Consider the following 19674-nt stretch of genomic DNA (forward strand, 5'->3'; position numbering starts at 1 on the left):
GTGCTTGAAAATCATTTGAAGAAAGAATAGCTGAAGAAGTTCTACGTATAGCAAGAGACAAAAACTTACAGATTCAAACAGAATCCTGTACAAAGTAAACTCAAAGAAATCCCCGTAGCCAGACACACTATAATCTAGCTGCTGAGAGCTAAACTGGGAGAAAAAAAAAATCTTCAAAGCAGCCAGAAAAACGATGCATTTTCTATGGGGAAACAATTTGAATGGCTGCAAATTTCTCATCGGAAACCACAGAAGCCAGAGGAAGTGGCACAGCATTTTTAAAACGCTTCAAAAAAGAACTGTCAACCCAGAATTCTATATGCAGTAAAAATATCCTTCAGGAATGAAGGTGAAATTGAGACAGTGTCAGATGAAGGGAGAGGATTTGTTGCCAGCAGACCTGCTTCAAAAGAATGGCTAAAGGAAATGCTTCAGCCAGAAGGGAAATGATACCAGAAGGAGACTTGGAATACTGGGAGTGAAGGATGAGCAAGTAAAATGGCAAGTCTCTGGGTAAATGTAAAAACAGACTGTTCTTCTCCACTGGAGTTCTTCAAAATGCATTTGAGAGCTTAAAGCAAAAATTAAAACATTGCCTTTCAGGATTCTGAACGTATGTAGATGTTCTCAGACGACTAGAACATGAAGAGATCTATTGGGTGAGAGGGTTTCCACATTCTACTTGAAGTGGTACAATGTTGATCCAGAGAGTCTGTGAACAGATGGATGGCTGGTTTCAGGCATTTTCAGCCCCATCCATCCCTTATAAATCTCCCCATCAATTTTTCATCTAATGCTTTCGGGAGCTACAGATGATCCACTTCTTCACCAGGGTTACAAAACAGATACTCTAATTCTCTCATTTTTCCATGATAGCTGGTATTCTTCAATTAAAAAAAAAAAAAACCTTTACTATGTGTTGGCTATTTAATTACTCAGAAGCACAATGCATCTAGAAAAAGGAGGATAAATGCTGGGTTCTCTCCTTTTATTTACCAGTTTCAAATAGTGATTTAAAACCCATTATTTTTAGATGGTGGATATGCCAGAGGAAAATGCTGGCTTAATCCTCAATGATCTAATTTGGAATGGATATAATTAAGTCATTTAGACAATTAAAGACCAATATCCAAACATTTAAATCATACAGGGTCTTTAATATGGCAGGGAGTATGCACGATGGCATGATCATTTAGAATGTACGTACCAGAATTTATCACACTTGCTTTTTATTGCCACCGAATTACCCTCTAATATGTGTATATGAATAGTACATAAAACTCCCCCCTCAGGTTCTAAGATCCCCATGGACTGTAGGAAGCTATGATCTAGCTGACACACACTAAAGCACTTAGTGAAATATAAAACAAGTACATCCTTGGGCATCCTAAGCCAAAGACGAAATGGTAGTAAATAGGGTCTTCCTCTTAATCACTCACAGTTTTGTTTTAAGTCACTACGGGTTTTTAAACTCCATTGAAAACCAGCCACCACACTGAACACCTTTCAGATGCCGCCTCGTCTAACTGTCACAACCACTCAGGAGGCAGGCTCTTGGCGGCTCCGTTTCATGAGGCGAGGAAACCACTGCGCAAGGTGATTATGAAGCGCGGCCAACCCAGCTGAATCAGGGCAGCACACAAACCTGGGGCCTGACTCTGCAGCTCCAGAGTCATCCTGCTCCATCAGGCTGCTACCCTGTTAGTGACCTGTGTCCTCCTCCTAAGGTGGGCTCCCGCTACTCTACTAACCTTTCAGCAATCCAGCCTCTAAGCCGTATTTCTGCCATGTGGGATCCAGAAGATGAAATAAGGCAAAAGGAGAAGACACACGGGAGAGTTATATACTCCTCGTGTCCCCACTGGGAGGGCACAGCGACAACTGTGTTCCCTGGAAAGGCATAAATAACACGGGCGATGGTCCCCCTCCTCTTTAGGGGCTTAAGACAGAACCAACGGGATAAGGGAAAGAAAGTTTCTCAAAACCCACAAGTCATTAAAACATGTTTTGAAAACAACTGATAATATATATGACAATCATATTGCTGATGATAACAATCCTGGTGAATGACACGTGTATATATACACATACATATATAATACAGAGAGGGAGGGAGGAAGGGGGGAGAGGGAGAGAGAGAGAGAGAGAGAGAGAGAGAGAGAGAGAGAGAAGACGGGCACAAAAAAAGCTCAGTTATTAACAATGCATCATTTGGGGCAGTTTCGTTTTCCTTTTTACATTTTTTGATATTTTGTGAATTCCAAAGCCACTTGCAGGGAGAGCTGACAGCATGGAAGGTGGGGAAGAGATGCTTGATGGTCCCCACAGCTGCAGTGTGAGAAGTGGTTCTGGACACAAGAGATGTTGGTCAGGAAAGGACTGCGTGTGTCCGGGCCATGGAGTGTGAAGCTCAGCACCTGCACGGCTGAGAGGCTGGGCAGGCTGGGCAGAGGGAACGAGAGGGGACATGTGTCCACCCGTGCATTGCTACCTTGGAATACCACACAGCCAGTGAAAGGAATCGAGACAGTCACAAGGCATGGAGAACGTTAGCTTTCTATACTATTTGGGTGTTTTTAAAAAAATACTTTCTTCTGGGATGCCTGGGTGGCTCAGTGGCTGAGCGTCTGCCTTCAGCTCAGGGAGTGATCCGAGGTCCTGGGATCGAGTCCCACATCGGGTTCCTGGCAGGGAGCCTGCTTCTCCCTGTGCCTGTGTCTCTGCCTCTCTCTGTGTCTCTCATGAATAAATAAAGTCTTTTAAAAAAAGTAATTTCTTCTGACATATGTTAATACATACACATCCCCTTAAAAATAATTCAAAGTGGGAAGGAAAGCAAGCACATAACAGGTTGAGTGGGAGAGTCGACGAGAGGAGGGTCTAAGGGAGCAGAGAATCAACTCTGCCAGTGGGACCTGTGTCATGCTGGATGAGTTCCCTGACGTCCCTACACTTCAGATTCTGTATTTGTTAATGATCATCAGACACCTACACCTGCAGAGCTTTCTGTTGGAACAGAAAACAAAGTATGTCCCAGGCCCAGAGCACTTCACAGAGTCCCCGATAAATGGGAGCTGGCCATGTACTCCAGAAAGAAGTGTGAAGAACAGGATCTGGGTATAACAACAGAAGATGCCTGAGCCTAAGGGAGTGAGGAGCACAGAGAAGGGGGGGGGGCTGCGATGGAGGCCCCGGAATGAACACAGGATGGTGCACAAGTGCTCCTGGTACTTACTGCAGTTCTCTTCATCGCTGCCATCAGGACAGTCCTCGAACCCGTTGCACTGGAAGCGGCCAATGATGCAGTGGATGCCGCTGGCACAGGGGAAGAAGGTAGGGCCGCATTTTGACTTAGCCTTGGCTACAGTTGGGGAGACAAGACAAAGAGCAAGCCATTAGGAGGTTAAGTTTTCTGACCACTTGCATATCCATCCCACTAACTCTAAGGGTGCAAAGGGGTCCTTTCACATTTACCTGAAGTCCCGAAAGACCTCTTACCACCACCACCCACCACCAATGAATGCCCAGCCAGACTGGAAGCCCATGTGCATCACCCTCAAGGAATGGGGTGGCTAATTCCACTGTGTCTCCATGGCCCTGTACCAGCAGGGCTCACTCAGAGTGTGCTGAACAAAGGAATGAACAAGGGAGCAGACGAGCGATGGATGAGCCTCCTCTTGAGGTGCTAACAGATCACTCATAATTCATTCCCTGACGGTCAGAATCATCTACAGGTACCAAATGCTTCCCATACTAGACACCATGGCCAGAGCTTTCCATGGATGATCTCATTTAATCCACCCACCAACCACCCAATGGCATGTTGTGCAGAAAAAAATTCAACACCACAGGCCTGAGACGGCTACCCTTTAGAGAGGCTTGCCTGCTTCCAAGGTTGGCCCTCGTGCAGCTGGCATCTGGAAACCTGGATTTTGTGAGGGCTCACACCACCTTCTCCTAAGAAAGGCTCGCTGCACCTAAACTATTTATGCAAACAGTGCAATTTATGCTGAACACCTGCCTTTTTTCTGGGAGTTTGGGATTTGGGTACATGCTGGGCAGACAGTGCTTGCGTAACCAGCCCCCAGTAAAATCCCTGGTCGCTGAGTCTGTAATGAGCTTCCCCAGTGGAAAGCACTTCTCCCGGACTGTCGCGACTTGTTGCTGGGGAATTAAGTGCATCCTGTGCCACTTCACTGGGAGAGGACTCTTGAAGTTTGAACCCGGTTTCTTCTAGACTTCACTCCATTTGCCTTTTCCCTTTGCTGCTTTGGCTTTGTGTCCTTCCACTTTAATTCATCACAGGACTATATGCTGAGATCACTGAATCCTCCCAGCAAATCACTGGGCCTGGGGGCAATCTTGGGAACCGCTGACAAAGACAGGTATGCTTCTTATCCCCACTCCAGAGGTGTGCTTTGAGGGTAAAGTGACTGACCCAAGGCCACACAGCTAGCAAATCTGACATGGGGTGACACCCCAGGCACTCAGATTCCAAAAGCCAAGCTCTCGACCAACTCAACTGCCTATCTGTCATTTCTTACAACAGAAACCAGACTCCTGCTCAGAGAAATTCTTCTTCCCCTCCTGCTGTACAAACAGTTTTAACAGAAACTGCTATAACTTGGGCTTGACTGAGTGCCCTGCTAACCAAACAGCCCTGTGGGGTAATGTACTTCCCCGTTAATGGTGCCGACTACTCTGGCTTGTGATTACGGGGTATAAGATCAGATCTATTGCTGCATCCCAGGTAGCAGGCCCCGACTAACATCCCTCTCATCTCCTGCCTTAAAGGCAAGACCCGTGGTCCTCAAGAAGGAAGGGCATTTCTTGGGAGCAAACAAGCTGTAAATTACCTTCATGTTCCTGCCATCAGGAACATGCCAACTTTGGCAGCATCATCCACAATCAACAGGGTTTTAAGGCCTGGGACATGCCTGGGTTTTAAAAATCCCCATCACTGTTACAACCTGGAACTTCCATAATGGTGCTGATATGCTTTTAAAAAGCACAAACTTGGGAGACGGTGTCTTGGGCTCAAATTGTGGCTCTACTTTTTATGAACTCAGGCAAGTTTCTAAATATTACTGAGTCTGTTCCCTCATCAGTAAATTGGAGGTAACATCCACCTCCCAGAGCTCTAGGAAGGATTCAATGAGATAACCTATATGAAATGCTTATTAGCATGGACTCTGGTATATAGTAGATGCTCAATTAATGGTAATGCTTATACTATTTATCATCATCATTACAGAATTTTAAAATTACTTTAGAATTTAATTTTACTTTACTTTAAAATTACTTCAGGCTAATTTTTTTCCTGATTGCCAAAGTCAAAAAAGCTCATTCAAAACAAAACAAAACAAAAAACAAAAAAGCTAATTCTGGAAGATCTCTATGAGCTAATATGAAATGATCTAAGGATACATTGTTAAGTGGGGGGGGGAACCAAAGTGCAAAGGAGTATCTACAATATTTTAACCCTCTATATGAGCTCTATATGAGGAAAAGAAAGAGATATAAGAAAATGTACACAGATTGGTTCATCTGTGCAGAAGACACACAGGAATGATAAATCAGAAACTAAAGAGACTGGTTATGTATGGGGGTTGGGTAGGAAAGGGGTGGAAAGAATAGGGAAATGGGATTAGAACGAGGCAGCTGGGATGAGTCTATTAGCTCTGACTCTTAGAACCCCAATATTTTACATACCCAAACAGCAAACAATTAAAATCATCCACATGTGTGTATGCATGTGGATATTCAAAATGGGATAGAAACAGCAAAAGCGAATGCAACTGGATTACAGAGGAGTAAGCCCACCTCACTGAAGGGTGTGGGGAGAAACAGAAACAGTCTATGTAACTCAGGAAACTGGGTTTTTTGTTTGTTTGTTTTTTGTTTTTTTTTTGGCCTGGATTCTATCAGGCTAAAGAAAAAGAGAATTGTACACAAATAGAGCACTCTACTTTTATTTGTCACTGGGGTATGGATTAGCAGTTCTGAAACTACCTTTGTGTGTACTCGGACTGAACAAATAAGTAAATAGACTGCAAATAAAAACCATGAGGCTTCTCACTCTCAGAGGAAGAAGTTAGAAATAAGGAAAGTAGAGGGGCTAAATGATCCCTGAAGCATCGGACTGGAAGTTAAGGCATCCATACAAATTCAAGGTTTGTAAAGATAGACAGATACTTAGATACACAGACACACAGACAGAGAGATAGATAAAAAGAGAAAAATATATCGATCTGGTGTGTATGCCTGGGTTAGCATATATACATGGATTTCCCAGTTCCGTCTGCTTAGAAGGCTAAGAAGCAATACACTCCAGTAGCAAATGAGCACACCCAGCACCAGATCGTGGTTTCTAAATACCATTATCCAATAAAGGGAACCAGAGCTCCTTGGAGAAGCAGTTAGTTCCAGGGGGAAACCCAAGATGAACCTGGAGGGTCTTGTGTTGCCAAAGAGTAAAGAAGTGCTCAACATACGATGGAGGCATGTCAAAAGGACACGGGAGTCAACGTGAAGGAGCTCCCCACTGTGGTCAGAGCTGTGACACTCTGAGTGACAAAATAATCATAGTTTTGAACTATAACCCAGAGGAGACGATAAGTATCTGTGAGTCCATACTGGCATCATAAATCGTTGGATAAATAAGTAAATGGGGAAGAAGGGAATTTTTCCTTATAGAAGAATTCTAATTATTAAACAGAGAGCAGGTGTGCAAAATAGAAAGTCACCATTTAGCAAACACCATGGTAACAGCTGTGACAGGCGAGACCCAGAGGTGGATGCTCAAACCAGGGAACGAGCCGGCCTTGCTCTGGCCACCAGATCAGGGCTGCTGATGGGCCTTGACATCAGAGAGCTGCTTCCTTGTAAACTTCCAATTGAAATGTCACTGCCCTCCCAGCAGCTTAGAAAAGCCTAAAGCCCGTATCCCAACATCGTTCAGCCCTGAAACCCCTCCGGCTCACACCTACCCATGCTCCCTGCCCGGCGATGCAGGCCTCCCTGTTTCCCGGGGAGCTGTCGCACATGCTCCCACCTCGGGACCAGTGTGCACCCTGCCGTTCCCTTGGCCTGAACTCTTTCTCCCAGGGTCACATGGCCCAAGCCTCCGCTTATACAGACACTGTATCATTGACCCAGAAACTCAGACTCCCACCCTCCATCTCTCGAGCCTTCACTCTGCTTCTTTCTTATCCTTCCTAGGAAAGGATGTCACCGCCTTTGTGCTGTGCTACTTAAATGATGAACAGATGCATTTGAATACTTTCACTCACCACTTTTCAAGGAGCTGCCCTATATAGTGTGGACCCCAGGTAATAAATATTTTCTGAATATACAGATGAGCCTATACGAGAGAGTGGGACTGGGTAATAACAGCTAGCTGACTCAATGCTTCCCATGGGCAAAGCATTCCACTCCAGGTTTTACAAATGCCACCTCATTTACTCCTCACAAAAAGCCCATTTCACAGATAGGAGACCTGAGGTCCAGAAGTGAGGGAGGAGCTTGACCGTGCTAGAAAAGCTCTGGACTCGTCTGCTCTTCTGCCTCTTTGGACAATTCTAAGGCCCAGGCCAGCTCCAAAGGATTAGGCTTTAGGAGACAAAGAAAAAGAATATGAATAATTATAAATAAATTAGCCACCATTCAATTAACCAGCTCTCTGGCCCTGCCCCTGAGCCCTTCTCAAGAATCGCTAATGAGTCGTGCTGCCTTGACAGCGATGCTCAGCCACTGGCTCTGTCAGGGGGAGCCATCCTGCAGGATGTACATCTGCGCCGTCGGACGCCTGCTAAGGCCACAGGCCAGCCGGGTCACAGGTGGCCAGCCAAGCGCCTGGCTGAGGCTCCGAGAGAAGCCAGCCGCTGACTGGCAGCTGTCGGCTGCTCCCTGCCTGCACGACCCACTGCAGGGCTCGGGGTCCCTCCTCTGGCCCCCATTTCCACGAAGGGGAGATTTCAGCAGGAAGCTCAGAAGCGCCCCCAGCTGACGGTGGAAACCTGGCTGTGTCTGATGTCACCGACGTGGACAGGGGGACTCCCTACCACCCATCACCCGGAATTCACTATTTTTCGAGGACCTGCTCCGTGAACTTTTCAGGCTGATGGCTTTTCGCTAGCAGGGGGAGACAAGAGCCAGTGCTCTCCTGGGTTGGTTTATTTCCGGATCTGTGTCCTCTCCCCTCTTAGGGCCTGGTTGTCACAGTGACTGATTTTTACAGGTTGGTAAAACAAAAATTTTTTTTTACAAAACGGGATGGGGGTGGGTGAAGGACTAAAACAGTTGCCAACTTCTTATTTTGCCAGCAAGGCCATAAACAAGCAAATCTGCAATAAGCTCTCCCTGCCACTGTCCTAGATGTAAAGCTGCTTTGGCCTCCAAAATGCAGGACCAGTGTCTGGGGATTACATGAGGACTAGAGGGGAACCAGGAGACACCCCGGTGTGGCCAAGCTATGAGACCCCCAGAACAAAGACCCGATCTCTATGTGCACAACAGCTGGAGCACATAGCTTCGTTCAGTGTCTGAGGCTCACTTTCCATGGAGTGGAAAACTGAGGCGTAAGGAGGCAGTTTGAGAGTTGCCCGAAGTCACACAGTTATTTAGGGTCAGACTGGGCTAGAATCCAGTTCTCAGTCCCCGAGTCTAGCCTCTTTCAACTAGAAGGTGCTTGAGGCAGGGTGCGATAGAGCCACGGCCTGCCAAATCCCACCTTGGGCTTCAGATTCAGGTGGGGGGCCCATGAAACTGAAAGCCCCTCCACCACATGGCCAGAACCTTCCAAGCCGTGGGGAAAAACACTCTGGAGCGGGCACCACGCTGCCAGTCTGGCTGCCAGTCTGCCCAGAAAGGGCTTAGGGCTGCTCACTGGTCCTGGAGGATGAGGTGCTGCAGCATGGCCCTGCTGTCTGCAGCTACGGGCCCAGACCCTCCCCACAGAGTCACCCCACAACAGTCACCAGAGCCTCTCCACTCAGCCAAAGCAGCCAGGAACTCGTTCGTCAGGCCTGCAGCATCTCGCAGGCTGTGGCAAGAGCTCCGGCCAAAACCACGTGTATCTGGGGTCTCTCTTCCAGGCATCTGTAGTTGGCCAAATGAGCAACAGCTGCCACCTCCACCCCCGCCCTCCCCGCCTTCCCCACCCCCCCGGCTTGCCTCCAATTCCCACTCCCGGATCCTGCCAGTGTGTGCCTGTGACAGCCCAAAGAACCAGAAGCAGGAGCTTTAAGCTCTTTTGCAAAACTGCCATCCTGGCTTTTATAAACTCATGACACAGCTCACCGTGAAAAATTCAAACTACGGGGAAAACATACAAGGATAAATGTGAAAACTGCCCTGAACTGCTGCCACCCAGGCAAGGCCACTGTGGCCATTTTAGTAAACACACTCCTGCAGCATGATCTCAAAAACTAGTGCATGCAAATGGCTCGCCCTAGGACCTCAGTAAAATGTAGTAGTAGGTCTGGAGTGGAGACCGGGATTCTGTATTCCCAGCGCTCCCAGGTGATGCCAACGCTGCTGGTTCCAAGTGCTTCACTTCCGAAGAGCTAAGGACCACGGTGTTGTTCATTGTTCTACCTCCAATGCCCAGAGAGTGCCTGGTTAGCACACATTACTCAATAGTTACTGACTAAATTAATAAAAATCTGAGCATATATTTTTACCCACATGCACCCCCAAAACACTATACTATCCTAAACTTGCTCTTGTCACTCCCAATATAGTGTGACATCTTTTCATGTTGATAACTACAGGTCCACGCTATCACTTTTAACAGCTACTGGTAATTCTAGTGCACCTCTGTCCCCCCTTAGTGCACCTATTAAGTCTCATTATTGATGGCTATTTGGGGTGTTTTCAGTTAACACCGCACACACAGATGCATATACTATACTCCCCACTTGTACGACATCTCTTTAAGGTGTAAGTGCAAGGTCACAGGATGGGCATAGTTCATATTTCAGCACCCTTTTGATCACTGACTGCCTCCTCCCAGAGGAACGGGGACTGTCTTCTGGCCACAGATGGCTACAGGAGAAGCCTCCTGCCCCGGCCCGTCCACCTGAGATAGGCCGATCCTCCCCTGCTGGCAAAGATATTCCTAGAAGCCCACAGGCTGAGAACACCCCACAGTTCCCAAATGTTTATGTTAAGTTGGTTCTTCCCTGCTGCTGCCGGTGCTCTATTATTCCCCATTTATCTCTGTCTCTCTTCATTTTAACATCTGTGTATTTCATTACTTTGCAAAGTAGGGGACATTCCTATCCAGTCAAGGAAACCATGACTCTTCTTTTATCTTTTAAAATTTGCAGCGGGCACAGAGCATCAATCTTTGCTGGAACCAGTTTCCCTGGGCTACACTAATCACGAGCTGATGCAAAGAGTGTCCCTCCTTTCAGGAGACCTCCCTGAACTAACTTTCCCAGGCTGCACGATTGGTCGCCTCTAAGGGCCCGACAAAGGCACAGGGTCTGACTCCAAGGACGGTCCTGCTTGCTAACATTTCTCTAGAATGTCCTGTCCTGTACAGGGGTGTTTCAGGACGAAGGATGTCAGTGACCCTCCTGCAGAAGAATGTCAGGGCTGCCTCTCCCTTAGGGGGGCTGCATTCATGTTAATTAAGCACAGAGCATTCCAATGGACACTCCCATGAGGACACCCCACCTGCCAGATTCCACCTGTATCTTCTGCCCCAGGAACAAAGGACCTCATCATTCCTTTCTTTCTGATGTTGCCACAGGCACAGACCAGCAACCACTCCAGGAACTGTGGCTCCGAGGCAGTTCTGTGGTGGTTCAAACAGTACTTCCTAACAGAGTGGAGGAAAGACAAGAAAATGAGCCCCCGTGTGCAGGGCCATGAGTGCTCTAATGGGGGGCTAGAGGACACCCAATCTCAAAGGGAGACAGAGGCCGACCTCAGAAAAGGCTGCTCAAAGGAAAGCAGGCCTCAACAAAAAACACTTCACACATAGCTACGGGGGAAACCCATGTAATGTTTAGACAGGCTGAGGTCCTGCTCCTTTAGTCATTTCAACAACATTAATTCACAAACTCTGTGTCATACCTGCAAAGAACAAGGATACGCTGCAGACAGCTCTGCCACAGAGAAAAGCTTGGTGCTGGGGAGACTGTTTCAAGAAGGAGGAACGGTGTGTGCAAAGGCCCAGAGGCAGAAACAACATGGTACTGGGAGCTCTGAAAGCAGGTCAGTATGAACTTGCTCCTGAGATCAGTAAAAAGTACCTGGTCTGTTTTCTTTAATCAAAAAAGAAATTTTTTTAAATCTTATTTCTCATAAGAAATGTGCCTCGAGCTAGTTGCACTGAAGCTTACACTAAAGATATGAGAATTATCTACACTGAAATGTAAGTTAGGAAAAAAAAAATCAAGATTATAAAATTCGCATAATTTGAACCAACACACACAGTGCTTCCCTTCTCCCCAGTGTCCCCAAAGTGAATGCCTCCATGTAGCATCACTGGCTAAAAACTTTGCAAAAAAGTAATGGATCTAAATGTGCTACTATATTCAGTCCCCTGGTTCATTTTGTAAAATGTCAAACTGTGTGGTTCCTTTGAAAAGTCAAACATGACTTCATGGTTGGAAGCAAGGAAGGAAAAAAAGCCTTACAAAAAGTAACAGGCTTTAAAAAAAAAAAAAAAAACCAATATACCTGGGATTCTCTAAGTAGTCTAGGAGAGAAAAAAAGAACAGGTGTTTCATTATGGTCCCGATGCAGAGGACAAACACCCCAGAAAGCCAAATCCACACCTGGGATTCAAGTCTTTGCACATTCATCATTACCTGAGGGGGGAAAAAAAGTCCTTGGCTTGTTCCAGCCGTTCAAGTCCACCTGACTACTAGAGTGGACTCCCAAGTTCTATCGATCAGATACCACAATGCATTATTTCTTCCTCAAACACCATATGGGCTGCTTTGGAGATACATATTGGGAAGTGGAGAGAGCAAAACACCTCAAGCTCATTGGAATGTGAACATAGAAAGAAGGCATCTAGCTGCAACAGCTGCCACAGAACACTGTCAGATGGAAAATTGTTTCTAACCACCTCCTCTTTCGTAAGAATAGGAGGTATGCAGCCTGGAGCTTAGAAGTCAGAAGGGCTTAGGGTTCAGAAGCATCTGGGCTTCTATCCCCCTTTTGCCACATAATAGCTGAGACTCTGCACAAGTCACTTAACCTCCCTGGGCCTCGGTGTCCCTGTCCGTAAAAGGGAAATAAAGAGAGCACAGACCTCATTAGTTGTTGGAAAATAATATATGAGATTTTGCATGTAGAGAAGACAGCATGATGCCTGATACCTAGTAGGGATCTGATCCTATCTTCCCTGCCCCAACATGGTCCACAGGTCTACAAACGGCTCTTCTTCCCATCTATGGATGGCGCTGAGAAAAATGATGTGGAAACCAGTAGTATGTTTACACGAAGGCCTCACTCTTTCAGTTATTCATTGCATTCATGGTAATTCTCAGGCTCTCTATCCCACACATCGGGCCAAAAGGGGTTGCAAAGGGAATCAAACATAACTTCTGCTAGCAAGCTGCTCCTAGCTAAGGAACACCTGGCCAAGAAGGAGGAAAAAAAAAACAAAAAAACAAAAAATAAAGAAGGAGGAAACATAGGGCAATAAACAGATCATTGCACTGAGATGTGCTAAGTGCTATGTAAGCTGTATAAACATTTGCCTTTCAACACTGTACTACAGTCAGGTTAGAGGTCAGCCTGTCAGGGTCCAAATACTGCCTCCACCATTTATTGGACATCTGATTTATGGCAACTTATTTCACCTCTCTGCCTCCATTTCCTCATCAGGGAAGGGCAATATTAACAGTCCCTACCTCGCTGAGTTGTTGTGGGGATGAGACAATACAATGATCACTATCTTTCTGCAGCACACGGTATTAGCTGTGATGGTTAATACCGTATTAGCTACTGTTACAGCTAGTACAGAGTAGCTATTGTTCCTTAACATGATGGTACAAAACACAGTATTACACACAGTATTATCGGGTATCGCACAGTATTATTACACAGCACTAGCTCTTACTGTTATTATTTATAACTATTATTTTCTGCCCCAGTCTGGTGGACCCAGGATGTACACAGCACAAAGGAGCACCATGTCAGCTGGCTAGGAGATGAGGGATGCACTGATGAAGAGGGAGAGGGGGAAGGACCTTCCAGGCAAGATGAGTGATGTGAATAAAAGCTCAGAGCTGCAACAGGGTGGCCCCGTCTGCACAGAGATCTGGGAAGGTTTAAAGTGTGCATAGCACATATGTGGCAGGAGACAGGAGGCTGGGGTAGGACAGGGAGGCAGGGATCTGGACACTGATCCCAGGAGCCAGCCAGCAGACATCTTTATGAAGGAAAATGACATGTCAGATCTGTTTTTTATGAAGGAAGTTTTTAGGGACTAACAAGGATATTATGGGGCTCTGTGGTATGGAAATATCCTCCTCACTCCCCAAAAGCCCTGAAGGACCTGAAGGGCCAAGTCTATACTATTCTCTGAGCTTGCAGGAAAGAAGGCACTATAAAGAATAAGGAGATTCCGAGGGCTTGTTCTTGCTCTTTAAAGTAATTTTAAGGATGAAAGGGAAAAACTTAGCAAGTTTGGGATGAGGACATTATCTTGTAACCTAAGGTTTTTTTTTTTTTTCAGGTTATTTATCTTAGCTATTTGTAATGTACACACGTAATGTGCATGAAGGTATGTTTGTATATCTCTATATATTGGAATGAAAATTCCAGAGAACCCGTAAGCAGGAAACCAAGACATTCCCAACTGAGTCTTCTATAGACAAAGTTTGAGAGGAAAAGCTCTAAAAAGATAATAAATAAATGTGGGTCAGATAACTTAGCTTCCGGAGGCTTTTCACTGCTTGGAGGAAAAACTTCCTGACAGTGGATCAGAGTCCCTGGGATAAAAACCAGATGTGGGAACAGACATGTTAGAATAGACTAGTTTCCAGTTTAAAAAGAGTACTTTGATAAAGGCATCATCCAAGAAAAGGTGATAGCCAAAGGACAACTCCTAAGAAACGGTGGCAGGGAGGGAATGAAAAAGAAAAAAATAAAATAATAAGGGAAAGGGGAAGGATGTGAAGATCAAAGTTTCGAGGTCTGAATAAAAGTGAATAAAGGAGAATCTATTCTATCACTTTGCATCTTGCTAGGCAATGAGGGACATCACCTTTGCCCAAAGAAGAAGGTCTTACTTTTCAAAGCCTCTCCCCTACTCCCACTCTCTGTCTGGGCCCTTGACAAACGCTGAGTTTTTTTCTTCCTAAAACACTTTCATTTCGGTGCATATTCTCTACCTTCAGACTTGTGAAAAGGAAGCTCATTTCTGATCAGCCTCCTAGAAGTGTCTCTGACAGCCCCCCTCACCTGCCCCGCCCCACACATCCGCAGGAACAGAAGCCTGGAGCTCAGACTGTCTCCCTGTTACTGTGACGCCAACAAAGAGAGCCATAGAAAGGCCTAGGAGGGAGTTTGATCGAATGGTTGGAAGACCCATAGGACAACGGGGCGCTGCCTTCCGAGATATGAGATGAAATCCTTTGTTGGCCAACACCAGCAGAGCAAGAAAGGAAAGAGCCAGCTCTGAAAACCTGAGCATGGGGACACCCCGTCTGTCACGGGGTAACCTGAAAACAACTGCTTCAGGAAAATACTGCTTAGCCCACCACAAATCTGGCTTCAGGAAAGGTTTTCACCAAGGCACCCAGAGGTTCCTATGAGGCCTTCAACACTAGGAATCACAGGAATCACATAATCCCATAGACATCATCTCTTAGTTGCTATGAGCTGGCTTTAATAACAAAACACCGACCCCTAGCTTTTAATTTATCCTCTAAGAGTGGAGACTCAGTCCTGACTAGACATTACAACAACTCAGGAGAAGCTTTAAGACCAAAACCAAAAACAAAACCACCCCAAATCAAGGGAATGAGAGCAACTATACCAATGTCAAACAAAATAGAAGTTAAGACAAGAAAAATGTTCCTAGAGACAAAGAAATGGTCAGTCCATCCGGAAAATGTAGTTATATGCACCTAAAAACAGAGCCCCAAAATACATGAAGCAAAAACTGATAGAACCCAAGGGAGAAACAGATATTTAAATAATAAGAGGTGGAGAGCTCAATACCCCACTTTCATAACAGATGGGATAACCAGGCTGAAGAGCAACAAGAAAACAGATGATGTGAACAACACAACAAACCAACCACATGTAACAGACATTCATAGAAGTCACGATCCAAAAGCAACAGGGCACACATTCTTCTCAGGTACACACGGAACTTTCCCTAGTGTGTTCCAAACCTATGAGGTTAGGTCATAAAAAAGCCTCCATAAACTTAAAAGTGATAAAATCATACAATATATGTTCTCCAATCACAGTGGAATAAAATTAGAAATCAGTAACAGAAGGAAATCTGAAAATTCACAACCATGTGGAGGAAATTATCAATAATTACCAATACCAAAATAACTATGTAGAAATTATCAATGATTACCAATACTGAAATAGTTGAGTGCAAGAAGAAAACATAAATAAGAAAATACTTTGAGATGAATGAAAACAAAAATACAATATGCTAAAATTTATGAGATGCGCTAAAGCGGTATTGAAAGGGAAATGTACAGCTGTCAGTGCATATTTTTATTTCAAATCCACAAAAAAACTTTTTTTTCCACAAAGAACTCTTAGAACAAACAACTTCAGCAAGGCTGTAGGACACAAGATGAGTATACCAAAATCAACTGAATTTCTATATACCAGTTATCAAATATCCAAACATGAAATTACTAAAACAATTTTCACTTACGATAGCATTAAAGCAAATAAAACATTTAGGAATATTTAACAAAGAAGTACAAGACCTACACACTGCAAACTACAAAATACTGCTCAAAGAAATACTGTTCAAAGAAACTAAAGAAGATATCCCATATTAAAGATTTAAAAGAAAGACATACCATATTCATGGATTAGAAGACTAAGTATTGGTAAAACAGAAATACTCTCCAAATTGATCTACAGATTCAAATCTTATGGACCAACAAAATAAAATTGAAGGTCTATAAAAAAAAAATCACTTTTACAGTCAATGGAGTTTTGACAAGGTGTCAAGAAAAGCCACTAGGACAAAAGACAGTCTTTTCAACAAATGGCTGGGACAACTGGATGGCCACATGTAAAATAATGAAGTTGGACCCCTACAATTCTATGCAATAAAATATTATTTGTTAATCAAAAAGATGAAGTCCTGATGCATGATTCAACACAGAGGAACCTGAAAAACATCATGCTAGATGAAAGCATGAGACATAGAGGCCACACCGTATATGATTCCATTTTTATGATCTGTTCGGAATAGGGAAAATCCATAGAGACAAAAAAAGAGATTAGTGGCTCCCAGGGACTAGGGGAGAAGGAATGGGGTTTCTTTTGGGGGTGATGAAAATGTTCTAAAATCAGGTAGTGGCAAGAGTTGCATAACTCTCCAAATACAACCTAGGTAAACAAAACTTCCTAAGAACTTCTGAGACCCAGGAGGGTGTTGATATCAGAAATGAAAAGTTGTTCTTTTCCAGGAAGGTACTAAATTGGCCAAATTCCTCCTCAGTTCTTCTGGTCTGCTCCCCAGGCAACACTTGGCAATATTAGGAATGGGATGGGTCACCTGGAGGCTCAATAGGTATAGCATGCAACTCTTGATCTCAGGGTTGTGAGTTCAAGCCCCATGTTGGGTATGGAGATTACTTAGAAATAAAATCTTTAAAGAGGATATTTGGGGTGGGAACAGAAGAGTGAGGGTTACTGGCATCCAGTGGGTAGACCAGGGAAGCTGCTAAACATCCCATAATGCACAAGACACTCCCCTCACTAAATAAAGAATTATCTGGCCCCAAAATGTCAACAGTTTCAAGGGTGAAAACCCCTCTACCAGGAAAAGGTCAATCCTCCTGAACTTTTGCCTTTTCTTTTTTTTTTTTTTTTCAAAGATTTTATTTATTTATTCACGATAGAGATAGAGAGAGAGAGAGAGGCAGAGACACAGGCAGAGGGAGAAGCAGGCTCTATGCAGGGAGCCTGACGCGGAACTCGATCCCAAGACTTCAGGATCGCACCCTGGGCCGAAGGCAGGCACCAAACCGCTGAGCCACCCAGGGATCCCCACTTTTGCCTTTTCTGATTTAAAGAAAGAAATAACTCTCTATTAATCGTTAAAAAAAAATACAAAGGGTTAGGAATCAAACAGAACCTGGATCCAAATCTTGATTCCACTCCTTCCCAGAACTGAGACCTTCGGCAAATTACCTACCTACCTACCCTGGACTTTACTCCCTCATCTGTAAAATGGGACAGTGAAACAAACCTTACAAAGTAGCTATAAGGATTAAATGAGAAGACGCCTGGTATCAGTAAGGGCTAAGAGCTTTCACTACCATAATTATTGTTTTTTGTTAAGACCCAAAGTGGCTTAGTACCAGGAAATGGGTGACTGGGTCATCCTAAAATAGGACTATTTTCTCCAGCAACAATTAGTATGTAAACTAGGACATTTTATGAGCTAATAAGCAATTGAGACATAACAGTTGACATTCCTCACTAGTATATTATGCTCTAGCCAAAGAGGGACTGGCCAATTACCCTGTTGCCATAGTAACACAAAGTTTCTGGGAGTCTGACTCATTTTCTTTCCAGTAAATGCTTTCGCTTTGTCAGGCTACACTTCATGTACAAGCTCACTGCATAGTGGTGGACTCTCTTCCACCTACTGTACCTAAGATCTTCCTGCTGCTCAAAAATCCAACTTGTTGTGGAAACAGCACCAAAACAGGACAAGATGACAGGCTGTCACTTGCTATGGGTCTTTGTAATGGAGCTCACCCGCTAGTAGCGGATAGGAATGGCTCAGTAAGACCTGCTAAACCACCCAGGCCTTCCAACACCTCACTAATACCAGGTAGTAGCCTGGGAGCCTCTTGACCTCACTGTAAATAAGGGGAAAAAAGATAAACAAACACTTACTAAATGTTTATCGTATGTCTGGAGGCACTCTGGTGGACTTTACCCAATTTATATTCCACCAAAAACCTGAGAACACTGACAATCAGAGATTAATGTGTACAGGGACACACTTTCCATATATATTTGTTTTGCTCCATCGCAACTCATAAATTGTTTGAGTTGGCTAAGGATAAAGAAAAATCAGTAAAAAGACAAGGAAAATGGGGGGAGGGGGCCTGCATGGCTCAGTCAGTTATGCTTCTGGTTCTTGGCTTCAGCTCAAGTCATGATCTCCAGGTCGTGAGACTGAGTCCTGTGTCAGGCTCTGCGCTCATCTTGGAGTCAGCTTAAGATTCTTTCTCCTTCTCCCTCTCCCTCCCCCTCTGCTCTTGACCCCACCACTCTCTCTCTTTCAAATAAATAAAATCTTAAAATAAAAACAAGGAAAATGGAATGTTATGGGGGAAAGTAGAAGAAAGTACTAGACAAAATGCATTTCATAAAGTATGACAGGATTATTAGCATTAGGGCCCAAATTTTTGTATGAGTTTCCTAGTGGCCAAAACAACAAAGGAACCACGATTAAGGAGTCAGAGTAAAGGGTAGAGAAAACACTAAAACCTAACCATTTAAGGAAAAAGACAGTCTCGGTACTCTCTTCATAACCCAGACAGAAGTGAATAAAATCACAAAATGTGAGAAGGTCGCAAATTTTGAGCCCAGAGCAGACAAAAATCCCAGTTCTGAGAAGGCTGTGTATGCTCAGGAAGGACGGGTGTGAATGCATCCTTTGTATTCCACATTCACTTCCTGAATAAACAGTGTGGTTGAATGAGGGGACAATTAAGATCCAGCAGTCAGACTGCTTCCGATCCCATCCCAGCCTGGCCCCATCTGGCCACACGATCTTCAGCAAGTTACATAATTCTGGTGCCTTCGTTTTCCCAGCTGCACCATGGAGGCGACGATCATAGTATCCGACCTCACAAAGCAACTGTGGGCATTCAACGTAAATCATTTAGAGCACTTCTTAGGCTCCCCTGCATAAATGTAAGCTGTTCATCCCACCCTTGCTCCCACCCACCACCCTCCATCGTAACGGAGTATGTGCCAGCACCGTTCTTTGCAGGGGTGGACACAGCCCTGCACCAGGCAGGTGAGGTCTCGCCCTCGTAGAGCTCTAACAAACAGAGAAACAAAATCAGACGGTGCTAAGTGCTCCATGGAGATGTAAGAAGATGTGATAGTGGGCCCATGGTTGGTCTGGATCATCAGGAAGGGGATTTCAGAGGCAGATGCAGTTCCAGTGAGATCTGAATCATAAGAAGCTGCCAGCCAAGCAGGGATGAGAGGGGAGAGCAGCCCGTGCAGAGAGCCCATCACAAAAACACACCGATTACAATGACCAGCAAGACCCTGGAACAGGGAGGACAGCCAGGTGGGGCCCGAGCAGAGTGCCCGGGGGCGAGGTGAGGAAAGCAGCAGGAGCCTGGTCACTGAGGGCTTCCTCAGCCTTGAGAAAGGAGTCTGGGTTGACTTTTTTTTTTTTTTAAGATTTTATTTATTTATTCATGAGACACATAGAGAGAGGCAGAGACACAGGCAGAG

The 19674-nt window shown here is 44.9% G+C and overlaps 1 protein-coding gene across 2 annotated transcripts in view; it reads right to left on the reverse strand.

Moving 5' to 3' along the window:
• Window positions 1-19674, reverse strand: part of LDLRAD3 (low density lipoprotein receptor class A domain containing 3) — a 228793-nt gene that overhangs the window by 112951 nt on the left and 96168 nt on the right. Inside the window, exons 3-4 of one of the 2 annotated variants that reach the window (XM_041773225.1) lie at window positions 10684-10828; window positions 3236-3361 (exon numbers count right to left, since the gene is read on the reverse strand). In XM_041773225.1, the coding sequence (XP_041629159.1) occupies window positions 3236-3361; window positions 10684-10828 (271 nt within the window). The remainder of the gene's footprint in view (window positions 1-3235; window positions 3362-10683; window positions 10829-19674) is intronic. The other variant, XM_041773226.1, reaches the window with a different exon arrangement.

This window comes from Vulpes lagopus, chromosome 11, assembly GCF_018345385.1.
Source record: "Vulpes lagopus strain Blue_001 chromosome 11, ASM1834538v1, whole genome shotgun sequence".
Lineage (NCBI taxonomy): Eukaryota > Metazoa > Chordata > Mammalia > Carnivora > Canidae > Vulpes > Vulpes lagopus.